The sequence below is a fragment of the Nasonia vitripennis genome, chromosome 4, assembly GCF_009193385.2.
Source record: "Nasonia vitripennis strain AsymCx chromosome 4, Nvit_psr_1.1, whole genome shotgun sequence".
NCBI lineage: Eukaryota > Metazoa > Arthropoda > Insecta > Hymenoptera > Pteromalidae > Nasonia > Nasonia vitripennis.
The window spans coordinates 12,896,799-12,912,136 of NC_045760.1; the positions used below are offsets into that span (position 1 = coordinate 12,896,799).

General features: G+C 40.8%; 2 protein-coding genes across 4 annotated transcripts in view; one reads left to right on the forward strand and one right to left on the reverse strand.

Annotated features, from left to right (window-relative positions):
* Positions 1-1,559: 1,559 nt before the first annotated feature.
* The window catches only part of LOC100120465 (nephrin), a 324,223-nt gene continuing 310,444 nt past the window's right edge, over positions 1,560-15,338 (forward strand). Inside the window, exon 1 of the mRNA XM_031929953.1 lies at positions 1,560-2,482. Within this exon, the coding sequence (XP_031785813.1) occupies positions 2,383-2,482 (100 nt within the window). The 5' untranslated portion in view covers positions 1,560-2,382. The remainder of the gene's footprint in view (positions 2,483-15,338) is intronic.
* On the reverse strand, positions 9,204-13,768 carry LOC100678248. 3 transcript variants are annotated; one of them, XM_003427623.5, is made up of 8 exons: positions 11,504-13,768; positions 10,826-11,109; positions 10,473-10,763; positions 10,231-10,389; positions 10,053-10,139; positions 9,720-9,970; positions 9,463-9,643; positions 9,204-9,386 (listed from the first exon to the last, which is right to left on the reverse strand). In XM_003427623.5, the coding sequence occupies exons 1-8, from the start codon at positions 11,506-11,508 to the stop codon at positions 9,283-9,285; spliced, it is 1,362 nt and encodes a 453-aa protein (XP_003427671.1). In that variant the 5' UTR covers positions 11,509-13,768; the 3' UTR covers positions 9,204-9,282. The 3 variants fall into 3 exon arrangements, 2 of the variants coding, with proteins under 2 accessions (XP_003427671.1, XP_008211963.1); XM_008213741.3 differs by having other exon boundaries at positions 10,237-10,389; positions 11,504-11,641; XR_004227596.1 differs by lacking the exons at positions 9,204-9,386; positions 9,463-9,643; positions 9,720-9,970; ... (1 more) ...; positions 10,231-10,389; positions 10,473-10,763 and having other exon boundaries at positions 10,987-11,109; positions 11,504-13,683.

A 15,338-nucleotide genomic window follows, 5' to 3' on the forward strand; every position in this document is an offset into this window, starting at 1 on the left:
TTAAACCGAATCCGCCTAGTGGCGACACCGTCGTGAATCATAGAAACTACTTAGCGTTTTTCCTGATAGGGTACATACGTATAGATCTCTAAATAACACAACTATATTTTTATTCAAACCATTTACAAAATATAATGTGTTTTTAACCTTGGTCGCTATTATTTAGATTGTCTGGAAAAGTTTCGTTTCGGTTCTATGATAAGCGTAAAACACTGCGTTATCGACAGAACTGTCGATAACAGACTATCCGAATTTTTAGAATAGATATCATTCATAGATGGCAGCGCTTGCCGTTTTTGACGAAAATGTAATTTCTACTGCGTTTCATGCAGATAAACAGTTCAAATCGCGTTTGAAAAAATAGCAATTTAAAAAAGGTTGAATTTATTATCTAACAATTCTATTGAAAATAACAAACTTTCTAACGATTTTTTCGCGTGTAAGCTTTAAGTAAGTTTTAAAGTTATGGATCAGGTCAAAACTTTTAACTCAAGTAACTCCACAACCCTTAGAGTTTCAATTTAATTAAGCAATTATTACAGTAGCCGCATAACCTCGCGAGTGTTGTAAAATAAAACGACCAAATATTTGTTTTTGTACATCGGAAAATCCGTTATTTTAGTCGTGAAAAAAGATAATATCAACTTCTACAGTCAGAGGATCAAAAACTTATTTTCAATCGTTCATGAAAACTTACGTATATTACCAAACTTTGACAATGTTACGTATATATTAATAATATCGGATGTCTGTCGTAAAGAGCATTTATAATCATCAAGATAATACCTGTCCCCGCCACACACACGCACTCACATGCACAAATAATATTAACGTCTACAATAAGGGGTAAAAATCACTTCTACAATCACTCATGAAAACTTACGTATATTATCGAAGTTTGACAAATTTAGTAAATACGAAATATCCAACGCATGTATTATTCGGATATCTGCCTTAAGAAGCATTTACTACTTATTGACAGGAAAACACCTGACCACGCCACTAACACACACGCTCCGCCATTACAAAAAAAATAGCTTCGTCTCAATATATAGGTATAAACAGCAACACTTTTTGTATATTCACAGCGAGCCCCTGCATGAGCAGCGATTTCCGCCAAGGCAGGCACCGCACCGGCAGTGCGTTTTTCTTAGAACTCCTTGCGACAGTTATATGGTTGACCTATCCCGCGAAGGCAGCTCAGTCCGCACGGGCAGTATGCGTTTTTCTTGGAACCCCGCGCGACGATTACTCGGTTAGTCGGTCTCGTCTCGAGTATACACCTATATTTACACAAACACACAACAGTCCACTGCAACGTATGTACACATTGTCATGCACAATTTCCCGGGACGACCGACGCAGCCGAATAAAGCGATGGGTATCAATCACGGCACTCGCGGCGGCATAAGTATACTGAGCGTTTTGCCTAAGTATGTACACGTAGCGATCGAGAGGGAGAGAGAGAGAGAGAGAGAGAGAGAGAGAGAGAGAGAGAGAGAGAGAGAGAGAGAGAGAGAGAGAGAGCAAGAGAGCCTGGACGGCGCGGCGCTGTAGGGTGGCTCCTCCAAAGCGGCGGCGGTGGTTGCGCGCGCGCGGCGGCGCCGGCGCTCGTCTTCCCGCGCCAGTTTCCCGTCCGACCTCGGCGAAGGACCACGTGCGGTTCTGAAGCTGTCCTCCCATCCGCGTAAGTAATCCTGACGTTACACAATCTGCGAGAGGCTCTCGATCACCGGCAGCATCGATCGATCGAGCTCGGTCGCGTTCGCGGCTTTCGCAAAGCAGGTTAAGTTTTCGTGTGACAAAAAGGAATAGATGATAAACACCAGCACAGCGCGAGCTTGCGTCAGGCCGCGCGAGACACACATGGTGCATCGGTCGAAAGGCGATGCTCGTTGACGGAACGAGACGTCGAGCGTAAAGCGGAAGTTGTGTTCCTCGCTGATGAGAGTGTCGCCGGTGCAGCCGTTGGCATGGCAGATTGTGAAGTGCGCAGAGCAGCTCAACGGTTGAGCGGCCGTTCCTGACGATTGTGTATGCAAGACGCGTTGCTGCGCTGTGCGTGCATCGTAACCGGCGCGATATGTTTCTCCACTGGAGTTCTCGATCAACTTGCAATCCCTCTACGCGCTGTTGCCATACTCTTGTGTGTATGTGTGCATATGTGTCTGTTCGCGCTGCAGCATCGGGCGCAGGACAACAACGACAAAGCTCGCCATGAGCGCAGTCCCAGTGCTACGTCGAGCGAATGCTTGGCCGGCTTGATTATGACGTGGATTATCGCGAGCCGCGCGGACGAGCGTCCGATATTCTGTGCCATTGACAAGTGCCGGAAATAGTCGCGAGTTTTTGGATTGAAGACGTTTGCCGAGAGAGCCGATCATGGCCGCTGCGAAGATGTGGTGTTTAGTGCTCGTGCTGGGACTGTTCGAGGCTGTGGGTCACGTCGCCGCTGTTACGGGCAAGGTTGCCGATGCATCAGGTACGTGTTTATTCCTTTTTCTCGCCATTGCTTATGCGTATTAAGTTATCATCGATTGGCTCGATTGACTGCGCCGCGCGAGCCCTTTGTTGTAAACGCATCATGAGTGTACGATAACGACTTTATGAGAGGGATAATTAATAATGAGGGGACGCTGAGTGTGTGTGCGCGCCGGGGGTCGGAAGGGAAGCGGGGGAATAACTGGCATGCGTCCCATGTTTACGTATTATAGGTGTCATACTTTATTCAATAAGGTGGACAACGTCAGAATTCTGCGAATATTAAATTTCAAATACGGTTTATTGATTCAATTTAACTAAGTAATTACAACAGCGTATCCGAATAACCGCGCGAGTTTTGGTCAAATAAAACTACTAAATATTTGTTTGTTTTTTTTTTCGACGAAAAAATCTTTATTCTTCGAAGACGTATCTCGATAATTATACGAAAGAAACGAAAGATCGAATTTCTAAACCGTTTAATTTCTGAATTAATAAAACTATACTTATAACCCGATCAATGCAATGGATACGTCAGCTCGACCGTCCACGCGCGAGCGAGGATCGGAGGATGATCGTTTCACCAATTTATCAGCTTAAACTTTCGGATCGTAAAACATCTGCTCGTGCGAACTTTATTCAAAACTCGGCGACGCGGCGAGCTGCCGAATGATCATAAAGAACCACTTTGAATTATCACGATCCCTCATATTCCCCTGCGTGTATCGCTCTTTCGTCCCTCCGAGAGAGCGGTTCGCGCGATAAATCATCCCCCGCTAGCTCGCGCGCAGCAGAGTCCTATGAGGAGAGTAACCCAACATCTTTGGGGATCGACTCCAGGTCGGCGGCGGCTCGATTGATTTCGCCACGCAGACTCATCCATTACCGCGCGACGCAGCCAGTGTGGTGGCGCGCGCGGACAAACGTAGAAAATATTCACAGAGTTCATCCTCTTTGCGTACGCAAACCTACGCAGCCCTTCGCAGAGAGAGAGAGAGAGAGGCGCGGCGCGTGTAAGGGCGAAATCGAGGAGAGTGGCACATGGTACAAGCAAAAAAAAGGAACAAGTATACAAGGGTGGAAAAAAGTGAGGGATGGCCAGGTAGAAAGAGAGAGAGAGAGAGAGAGAGAGAGAGAGAGAGAGAGAGAGAGAGAGAGAGAGAGAGAGAGAGAGAGAGAGTCAAGCTATACGGTGCGCGCACGCCGCGCTTTTTGAAAAAGTGCAAACGCGACGTGTTCACGACTCGGCTCGGTGATCCCATAAAAATTCACGAGGTCCCGCTCACCGGCCTTTTTTCCAGCCGCGCCTCTTTATGCCACCGGTGTGTGTGTGCGTGTGTGTATATATAGGCGCACGCAGGCACCCGCGCGGCAGCCGACGACGCCTGCGATGCCCTAGTCGGCGTTCGTTTTTTTCTTCTCTCTCTCTCTCTCTCTCTCTCTCTCTCTCTCTCTCTCTCTGCACACCCTGCATTCTTCTACTTCCGTGGTCATACAGCATCGACTATGCGGCCTCGGTTTTCTCTCTCGTACTAGCGACAACTGTACAACCACTCTCCCGCGGTGCTATAGGCTGGCGAGCTTGCGACGCGGGTGTATATGCAAAACTGTACGAATTGTAAAAATCATTGCTGCCGCGCTGCAGCGCTAGAGATCGTAAATTCGCTGCAAGTCGCGCGTATACTCGCCAGTTCGGGGATGGCGAAGAACAACGATGATATTGATGGCGGTAGAAAAAGCGTACGAAACTTTACGCGCCTTTCAAAGCTTTTGTTTTCACGATTCGACGAGTGCTTTAATTCGGGCGAACGATAAGGTATAATTTATTTTTCCACCAGCTATTCTGATTTACAAGCTCTGATCAGATTACCGAGCGCAAAAGAATGAAAATTTCCGGCTGAATTAATTAAACATCCAACAAGGCTGCGGATAGCGTGATATTGTTATTAACGAAAATAAATCTGGGAATTAAGTTATTCGCCGGGCGTGCCAGAACAGAGAGCTTGTTTTGATAGCTGTGTAGCTGGTGTTTAGAAACGCGCACAGATGAAAACACAAATCAAGAAGGTTTTAAGTGTTTTTATTGCACAAAATTATCTGACGACACATCTGCACTCTTCGAGAGTTCGCAAATATCTGCTCATTACATTTTCACGCGCTCACTCAATTGTTTTAATCCAAACATTTTTTCTTGTATTGCTAAGCAACCCGATTTTCAATCTTTATCCGACCTCGAACTTCCAGTGTTCCAATGGCTCACGTCCGTGAAAAGCCTCTACGCTTTTTCACCCCGTGCCCTCCTTTAATTTTCAAAGAATTTTTTGCACGATAATCGTGTCGCCTTACCGAAGGACGAAAGCGGCGGACGATTCTTTACGAACGTCGTGCACGCAGCCTACGAAATGGTATCAACTATCACCATTCGTTCGGAACACTTGATCTTTTTAAATAAACGAATAGACATAATAAACAATTAAGTGAATACAATATTTATTAACATTGAAACGGTAACAAGCTGCATATTGCGCGCATGTATACTTTTACGGCATTTTATCGTTGGATTAAAGGTGAATTTGTATATACGCGCGTTTATTTATTTTTATAATAAATCTCGTCGATGAAAAAATTAATTCGTTCGAGTACAAAACAGTTTCATCTCGCGATTTTTCTGAAATTTCAGAATAATCATAAATACCGCGAACCAACGTCATGCATCGAGTCAGAGTTAAGTCTACTGGAAAATACGAGAGAAAGAATAAAGAGAGGTCGTGCAAGCCAGACGGAAGTGGGCTGTCTGTTTATCAGTGCAGTGGCACAGGGGGGCGTTCATTGCGGCGGCATATCAGAAAGAGCTCGGTCATGTACTCGCATACACTTGCGAACTCTTTCTCTGTCCTTCTCTTCACTCTCTCATAACCGCGCTCCCGCGGGAGATTTTCGGAATGAAAGGGCGCACTCGTCGCCGGGCGATGATAGTCGCTGACGCCCTTTTCTCTTTCTCACCCCTCCGTCATAGTCTATACATACGTACGTACGATTCCACGCATTCCGAGCTAACAAAGTACCCGACACGAAGTTGCCCTTGAGGCTGTATGTATCAAGTGGATTCCAGGCAGAGTAGGTGGACGGGGGGTGCTATTACCGCAATGACTCCGCCGTCACCGCTGGAACGAGCGGGGGTGTCTTTAATGAGGGGGTATATATAAGAGAGCGTATCGTTGCGGGCCTGCGAGGCAACGAGCTCGATCTTAAGTCGGTTACGCTCAATTTCTCGCTCTGCCGAGGGACGAAATTTGATTCTCCTTTGCCAGTGCGGCGACAGCTCTTTCTTTCTCTCTCCCTATCTATCTGTATGTATACGTATCTGTATATATATTCTCTGGCAGGTCTCCACGGATATATATCCTCGGGTAGTTTTGCTTTCGCGGACTACTTTATTCTGGCTACGTGTGTGTTCCGAAACTTGTCTTCTTTTCGTGTCGCCTGCTCGCTGCTGCCTACTCCTTCTGCGACGGCGCTCTTGTTTCTCTTTTACCAGTCGCCTTCTTATTCTTTCTTTATTTCCGCGTTTCTTTGCACTGTCTTAGCTATACTTATACCACTGGCGCGGCTGTGCTTTTTTTCTTGCTTAAGTTGAAGAAAGATAATACATTTTACGGACACGGTAACTCTGAGAAGAGAGATGATACTCCGAACTTCTTTGTATTGTTTTTCTTTCGCATCCAGTTTGGAAGGAACTGTATTCTCTCTTTTGGCGGTAATATAAATTTTTGAAAAAAGGCTATATCGCCACGGTCGTTTTCAATCAATTTTATAGCAATAGCATATGGATTTGAATAATTTGGAGAGAAATTATTACACGTAGGTATTATATTACATTATGAAAAATCGCGTAATTGCGTGTAAAGTTCACTTGTGTTTGATATAGGCACAGGATCAGCCATTGCATTGCGAGCCAACATGTGGAATCTATGTTGTTGTTAATTACAGATAACATTCGTCCATCGTTTTCGATGTGCTCCTAATAGGCTGCTTTGTCTGATCTAATTTATCCGTAATTCAAGCCCTCGATGTTCAATATTTTGTTACATGAAGAATAGCACTTTCAACGCGTTTCATACAAATAGAAAAGAACCAAAGCTTTTCATAACAAAAAAGAATAGCTAAATTCCGACAATCAAAACACTGTGTGCACTCGGCAAACGTCTGAAACAAAGGATAGCACGAGCTTTTCACAGAACAAGAGGGAAAGAATGTATACACCACACTTAGAAAGGGGATTTTTTCACACCCCGCCTCTCTCAAGCGTTGAGCTCAGTCGTGCGCAAAAACGTCCATGTTAAACTGCGCGTTATTAATGCAGCGACACACTTGCTTCGTCTCTTCTTTTCTCTTTCTTATTCCTTCATTACGGATCGAGTCTCGTCACTGAGAGACGCTGAGCGGCGTCGACGACGCGGGCAAAATAGAAAATAGAATTCGAAATCCCCGGGTAGAAGCAGCAGTATACACGGCGAATTTAAAGACTTATCACAATGCAGGCCCTTTTATCTCTTTCTCGTTGTCGTTCGCATTTTTCGCCTGATATCTCGAGATATCTCCCCCGCGATGCCTTGTTATCAGATCCATCTATACGCATGCCGTTGTATCGAAAAATATTTCGATAACTATGCGGTATCAACGAAAAACAACGGTATACAATAACCGATAAAACTCCGCTGCTGTTGGTTTTTCATGACGACTCGGTAAAGCAAACATTGCAGGCTCCGTGCTGCAAGGCAGATCTCAAATCAACTGATTTGGAAAAAAAACAGCAACGACCGGACCTTTACTTCCAAAAAAGTCGCGTTTCACCCCTCGCGAATACAGATCAAAGAAATATCAAAGCGTTCTCTCTCGCAGTGCACGTCGGAAATCCACTCTCCGAATACACATGTCTAAGCGACTACTCGATGCGTTATAGTATAGAATTTCCGTGTCGTTGCAGATAGCAAGATTAACGCCTGCAAAAACCAACCACCCTTGTGACCTGCGCAGAGAAATACGAGATGAGAAGTATATTTCGCGGTGAAAAAGTGACAGGCATAGGTACGGAGAGAAAGAGATTTCATCGATTCTTTATTCAGCGGCAGTAGCAAAGAAGGTTAAAGCGACGAAGAACGACGCAACGACGGGAATTACGACGAGCATTTTACTAGTTGAAAGAAGACAACAGATGGTGTCGGCAGCTTTTCCTCGCTTCCTCCCTGCGCATGCACACACACAGGGCCCGTGAGAAATGGCACTTTTAGCGGGGACTCAATCACCCTCTTCTTTTTTTTAATATCGCGAGCACGCGCGAAACGAGCTGTGCGGAGAAGTGAAAAAAAGAGCTCGATGCGCGCAGCGGCGGCAATTACTTTTGAGAGGACCGCTCCGACGCGCTAATACTCTTTGGAGCGCGACGACGACGACGAGGGAGACGCCGGAGACGATCATTTGTAAGGGTTAATGAATTGTGATAGAAGTTTCGGCTTGATTCAACGAGTCGATTTAGCTTGATTTATGCGGCCGGGGCTCGCCTCTATTATTTTCCGGGACAGCGTCGCTCTCTCGCGGCTTTTGCAATGCAAATGCTGTTTGAGGTGCTTAAGCAGCCCTTAATTCGACGACACAGTGTAGCAGATTTTCTAATTATTCCTTGTAGACTTTGCGTCTCAGAGCCGCCTTTTTTCTTCATCATTTTTATCCTTGGCTTATCACGTTCAATTTTTTTTCCTCTATAAGCGTGATAAGAAATGATAACGCCGATTCCGACTGGGGTTAATAAATTAGATTTTCATAGCGGAGAAGTTTGCGGGAGAATTGTGAATTCCTTTGAAGTCGCGAGTAGCGAACGTAACGTGGGCAAAGGGTTTTGAGTTTAAAATTCGAAACGTCGGCGGAAAGGTACACGTACGGTGAGAGAGAAAGAGAGAGGGGGGAGAGAGGCTAATTCCAAAAAGAATTTTATATTGGCAATATCTAGCTCTGCGTTCCTGGCTCTCGCCAACTTTTGTTGAGATTTTTTTTCTCAAAAAACAAATATTTAATTTCCGTTTTCACGGCTTATACCGCTACTCGTTATTACTGGATTTAATTGTTTTCAGCAAGGAGCAATCCTGAACATGCGTTTAAAAAAGACAGACCCGTCAACTTTTTAATTGGATGCGTCTTTGTGAAAGTGATCGTAGGAGGCTTGGTTCATTTTTTTGCCATTTCCTTTTTATCCCATTAAAATTATCGCGACCAAGAACGTATGTGCATGAGTACCGAAGAGAAAATAATTTAATTGGAAGTACGTTTTACTCTCCCTCTCTCTTTCTCCCTTCCCCCCCCCCTCTCTCTCTTTCTCTCTGCGCGTAGGCTACTTGTTTCATTTGATGCCGAATACGAGTTGTAATAACGAGAATACTAATAATTACAGTAGCGAAGAGATTCGTTTTAGCTTTGAGTGAACAAGCAACCCTCGTAGGAAATTGAGGCTAATATGGCCACTGTATGTCCAATTTTATGTTCGGTAGGCAGATTATATAGCATACCGTGGCCATATGTCCCCGTTAACAGGCGACGGTAAGTGGCCATAATATGCTGGAAATTATGTTGGAACTGTATTAGGATTTTTAAGGTTAGGAATGGTGTTGTACATACATATAGGAATTTGATTTTGGAAAAAGGGTAACAATAAAAACAAGACGAGGTCAGTTTTAATAAATAAATAAATAAATAATTTTATTGAAGTCCAATTTAAAATTTTTCACATTACTATTATATTATACGTTTTTACTTCCATCTGGAAATGTTAGTCAATACATCAGTCAACGATGAATTAAATGCATCAGTGTCAATTGGTAATGCTTTTTCCTTCCTTATTTTCGCAATTACAGCTGTAAAACATATAAAAATGTTATATAGATAACATAACATTCAAGCGATCAATTCAAAATCAACAAAATATCTTACCTTCCATCATTGCACAGAGCTCAGTTGGTCTGAACTTTATTTTTTCCTTATTTTTCACTGATAATCTAATAGCAGTAAATTTCATTGCTAAATCCTTTGTGAAAAATTTCTTCATCATCTTCACAATAGATTTACTTACACTGAAATCTACTTTGTCAACATTAGACTTGAGCTCTAAATACTAAAAAAACGTATATAGTAGAGTATTGTCATTAACAATCATGTTATGTATGTATTATTGAAAAATGGATACGTACCACATCTTTTTTAAACAGATCATCTGTCTTCAACTTTTCTTCAAAAGCTTGGAAATTTTCATATCGAAGTAAAGGTATAGGGATCTGATACTTTCCCTCGAAGTCTGCTGTATTCTTGACAACTAGCTTTTTATCAGCCAAAAAGTTAGTTACAGCAGCTTGATTGCCCTTTAAGGAAGCCACTTCTTGCTTGACATCGATCATGTCTGAAGCTAACTGGTCTAGCCTCATAATAACAGCCGCCTCGAAAGCTGAAATTAATATTAATGTTCATGTACATAATAAATAATTACTTTTAAAGGTCATTTAATACATGTATAGAATATTACTTACGTGTCTTGCATTCAACGTTGCCATAGAAAATTGGAGCATCCAAAATTTGGTTGAGATCAAAGCTTACGGGCACACTGTCTGTAAGAGCTGTAATGAAAAATAGAAAGAAATTGAGTATTCTTACATACGCATAGGCATACACACACTTCTATACATATATACATGAATTATTATTAACCATTACTTGGTGGAGTAATAGATCTGGATGTGCCGGGGATGGGCTTGTCAAGCTGATTTGCCTTCAGACCTTTGCATTTACTCGAAGAAGCCGATACTTTTGTAACTTTGGTCCTTTCATTGATGCTTGGTGATACAATCTCTTCCGATGGTGCATGATCTGAAAAAATGATATAGAGAATCGAAAATTGTTAAAATTGTTAAACTCCAGCATCATTGATAAATATTACTGATTATTATTACCTGATACTGAAGATTTTTTTGTAGTCATAGTAGGACTAGAGAGTTTTTCATTTTGGCATTCAACTTCGACATCCAAACCAGACTTGTCCGGTACGTGTAATGGTTCATTAGGTTCATCTAAGGATACTAATTCTTCGTTCAACTTTTCAGCTTCCATTTGCAGCTTTTGACGCTTTACAGCTAAAGTAAGCTGTCTTTGTGCTTCTGAAGCACTGTCTTCAGATTCCAGCGTTAAAACATGATCCTCCGTTTCTAATTTCTTGATCTTCATCAAAGCCTCCTTGTACGTGCCTAAGTAAGAAAAACAATGAGTTAATACAATAAGTACTAAAATACTTCAATTTTGGACTTACCTGCTCTTCCAACTATCTTGACAGAGAAAGTTGGCCAGTCCTCTGGAGCTTCTACGTCTGCAATTACCAATTTGTGTAAAAGTTCAAGGTCCTCTTCGCTGTAAGGCTCTTCCAAAAATTTGGTTACACATCTGGCCTTGCGTTTGTCAAAGTCTAACCATTTACTTGGCACTATGTCAATACTTTCAACACGTCTTTTCCTTCCTCTATGTATAAAGCGTATCAGTGCATACTTTTTCAGACTATACTGACTATATTCTTCTTCACTGTCACTCTCACTCATCCTAAAAATAAGCAAAACAAAGAATTGATGAATTTATTCAAAATTTAAATTTAACTTTGGAGGTTAGCTACTGTACTTTATATTGGAAATTTTCTAATCTTATTTTTTTTAATTCAATGAACTATTTAACCCAGTAACCTGTAGTTGAACTGCACAAATGTGTTTTCAAACTTTTTTAGCAATTAGTAACAGTAATCAAGGGCAGAAGATAACTGTATTTGTTTGCAATTCAAACTGATGAAGCTTTATGATAGATGTAAGGTAAGGTTGGGTTTAGGTTAGGTGTCACATGCAACAAGTATATGCAGTCACATGCAACCGTCTGCTGGGAACTATGAATTGATAAATGTCATTTTTGCAAGATTATTTTAACTTTATAAATAGAAGTTACATACCTCATAATGTAATGGGTTCAACTTTCTAGTTTCCAGGATTGCGTGCACATATGCATTTGTCTAATGTTGTAAAGGTAGTACAAATATCCTCTCCGGCTCTTCTTTTGAAAAGTTCATTGTTAGTCTTACTAGTTGTTGTTTAATATTTTCTAAAGGTATATTGATCAGATTCTCTGATAGCTTTGACACTTCACAAATATTTAATGCTTTTGAATCACACGGATGCATAAAAACAGATTCTGTTCTCACGTATTTTTTCACTTGCATATAATTTTTGTTATCATCACTACAATGAATTGAATGAATATTAGCAAAAACACCACCTTTTAATAGTATGGTATTATTCGGATGTTTGATTGATAATATCCATCCTTTATACTTTATTTTATGTATTATTTTTTTCTTTGTTGTAACTATCTCCAGTTCCAGTGGAATAACCATATTCTTCTTTACAAAAGTTTCTTTTTCTTGAAGCCGTTTACAATATTGAGCAACTATATGACTTGAAGATCTTATCACTGCACTTATACTTCCCAGATACGATTCAAAAGGGAAAGCACTTAATTCAGTCAACGAGTATCCAAAATTTTCCACATCATCAGCTAAATGAATGAGGTTATGCACATTCAAAGAGATAAATGTTGGTCCATACAAAGTTGTTGCGTCCTTCACAAACTGTGTAAAATATTCTCTGGCTTGTTGAACTTGAATATCACGTTTGTCTGATAATAACCTGCATGCTGTAGTAAGTAGCATCAAGTTGTTATACACATTATCAGGTAGTAATTTTTTAAAAACAACAGCAGCAGCATAGTGTGTAAAAAATTTAAATTCCACGGCCTTGTATTTACTCCAGTGCTCAGTTGATCTCATTTTACGTGGAAATTCATCTGGGATGTCACTCTTTATCAGAGCAGTCCTGCGTACCAATTCTAATTTTTGAGTAGAACTCAATCTAATCTTATGAGTTGACGAGGACAAAAGATACTCAAGGATCCTTTTAGTGCAACCAAGGTATAAAAGGTGCATGGGATCTAGTATAAATTGTGATACTAGATCTAAAGATTTTATAGCACATAATGGTGTAGCAGATACGTGGCACTTCGGATCATCAAACATCCTGAACTTCTCATTCGATCTTTTTACTGCGTCTAATTGTAAGAACACTGTAACCCCCTTCACTTTTTCACCTCTCACTTCACATCTTTCACATCCATCATAAGCTGAATGTCCTTTTATACATTTAAGAAAGGATCTAGCTGGAGAATCACACACAAAATATTTTATTTTGATTTTGAATAGATTGTCTTTGATAATTAATCCATTACTAAGTAACTGATTGACCTTTTGAATGAATTTCTTCAAATATTCTATGGAACTCTTAGGCTTTCCATTTCCAGAGTAGACAGCCACAGTAAATGGCTCATACATATCAGGAGACGTAAACACTTTTACAAGTATTGGCCATATAGTGACTGAACTTGATTTAAAAGGTGACATGCCATCGATGTTTATTATGAGTTCCAGAGTACGCGTCTCATGTAAGCTGACATCGACTGTTTTCTCTAACTGATTTTTTAGACCAATATACTTAAATTCTCCTACTGACTCATTAGATGCTATCATTGGTTCTATACTAGTTAGATCAACTTGGCACTTTAAAAGAGTTCTTGTATTCTTGGGAATGGTTGGTAGGAGCCTGTGCTTTAAGATCTCGAGCAGTTTATCCACATAATTGTGAGGCACATTATTGGACACAACCCATTCTTGTATTCGTTGTATTTCTACTACATCTTCAAGCTTGTACAATCTCTCTTCATCACTACTTGTATCATTAGAGGTAAAGGAATCAGTAGCATCACACACTTTCTTGTTATTATCACTGTTATCACTGATTGAATTTAAGTTTAATATAGGCAATTTTAGCAAATCAGATTCACTGCAATTACTGAGATAATCAGAAGGTGAATCTGTTAAATTATTTTCTGCACTATTCAAATCACTACACACTCTAGCCCGTTTTTCTAAATTATTTAACTTTATTCTTTTCCTATAGCGTTTCTTTCTATTGGGCTCCATTTTATATAAATAAAACTATACTTTTTTAAAAAGTTTTCACAATTAAAACGCACTTTGATCGTGCTCCGAAATGAGGTAACCTAACCAACGCCCAAGCTTTAGTAACGGTTTCTGCTACATAGTGTTCTGTATATATATATATACACACACACGTATAGAAGCGGGACTCGGGAGAGTGAAAGAGATAGAGAGATGAAAAGAGCGTCTGCGCACGCCTCAGCTGTATATACGTGTAGCATATAGCTTTAAGTATTCGAAGTAGACTATATCATTATGTTTATATGTATATATATGTATATATATATATATATATATATATATATATATATATATATATGTTTATAACAACTTTAAACTCTATTTCCGTATGTAAACTTTAAAAAAAAACTCGTTATCTATTAAGACAAAAGTAGTTGATTATTGCGTTTCTGACTTTGAGGTTAGGAACAACTCAATGTTCATCGTTCAACATAACGTGGGCATATTGTGTGTCTAGAAATATGGGCAGAAAATTATGGGCAAAAGTTATTCACGGGCCATAAAATATGGTGAATTTTCTACGAGGGAACTGATCTTGAAAATTCCACAACCGGAAGACAACTTGATCCTTGTAAGCGTTATGCTCGTTCCCCTTTATCTCTCTCTCTCTCTCTCTCTCTCTCTCTCTCTCTCTCTCTCTCTCTCTCTCTTATTCGCTGCTAGAGGAATCCCGGACTCCTCCGTTCGAGCCATCCACTCCGATTCGAAGCGACAGCCAAATCCTTAAGGGTGTGATTGCGACGTTCTTACATAACTATTTCTCTCATAGCTCGGCTTCTGGGTGAATTCCCAAATTTCGCGCTTACCCTTCTTCTGTGACGTCAAGAATGCTTCGCGACGATTCCGAACCTGATATCGAATTCAAATTCAACTATTTACCGTTGTCGTAAAGGTGTATACACTCGTTTCAAACGGCCTGTAAACTTTTTGCCGTAAATAACTCAAATGACCGATGATATGACAAAATCCAAACGTATTTATCGTATAGCTGTCGTTGTAGCATAAGTTAGCCGATTGATGGATTATCGTCGAATTATTTTAAACTTGTTATGCAAAGTGGCAATAATCGATAAAACGTAGTATATAATCATGCTTTACACACAGTTAATACGCGTTTACAAAGTTTATTTATAATGATGCTATATACACATGCTATATAATATATACACAAGACAGATAATAGCTTCCCAAAACATAACACATATTAAGAGCCCACACCGACTTATAAGTAAATACGATCATAAACAAGGTTGGCGTCCCCGCGTCTAAAATTACTCATGCAAATCGATGATTTTTCAAAAGCAAATCGTTCTTCGGCCCAGCCGTTCAGGCGAGATAAGAAAAATAAAAGATTAAAAACAAGAGATAAATTTGATTAATGGAAAAAAGAGAAAAAATGTTTTCTAAGGCGCGCGCTCGCTCGCTCGCTCTAAAATTGAGTGTGTGTATGTACACACTTTTCGGACGTTATTTATGACATCACTTAAGGGCGAGAGGGAGCGCCTTAAATACCATTTATTTATTCATGACGGGTGAATTACGATGGATGGTAAACGGCACGCGTTATAATCCCGGGGGAGAACGGCGGCGACCCATCACGAGGAGAATGTATATATAGGAGAGACTGTTCTGATGCTCTATCCACAGCATTGGTGAGAAATAACCGCTTTCTCTCTCCCTCTCTTTTGACGCGCGCAGGCGTTAGAAGAGATTCAGA

What these genes read in the sequence shown, in the direction of transcription:
- LOC100678248 (XM_003427623.5), bottom strand. An exon ending in CAAGATAGTTGGAAGAGCAG is followed by an intron (nt 10,764 to 10,825) that starts GTAAGTCCAAAA and finishes TTTCTTACTTAG; the next exon opens with GCACGTACAAGGAGGCTTTG. An exon ending in AAAAAAATCTTCAGTATCAG is followed by an intron (nt 10,390 to 10,472) that starts GTAATAATAATC and finishes TCATTTTTTCAG; the next exon opens with ATCATGCACCATCGGAAGAG.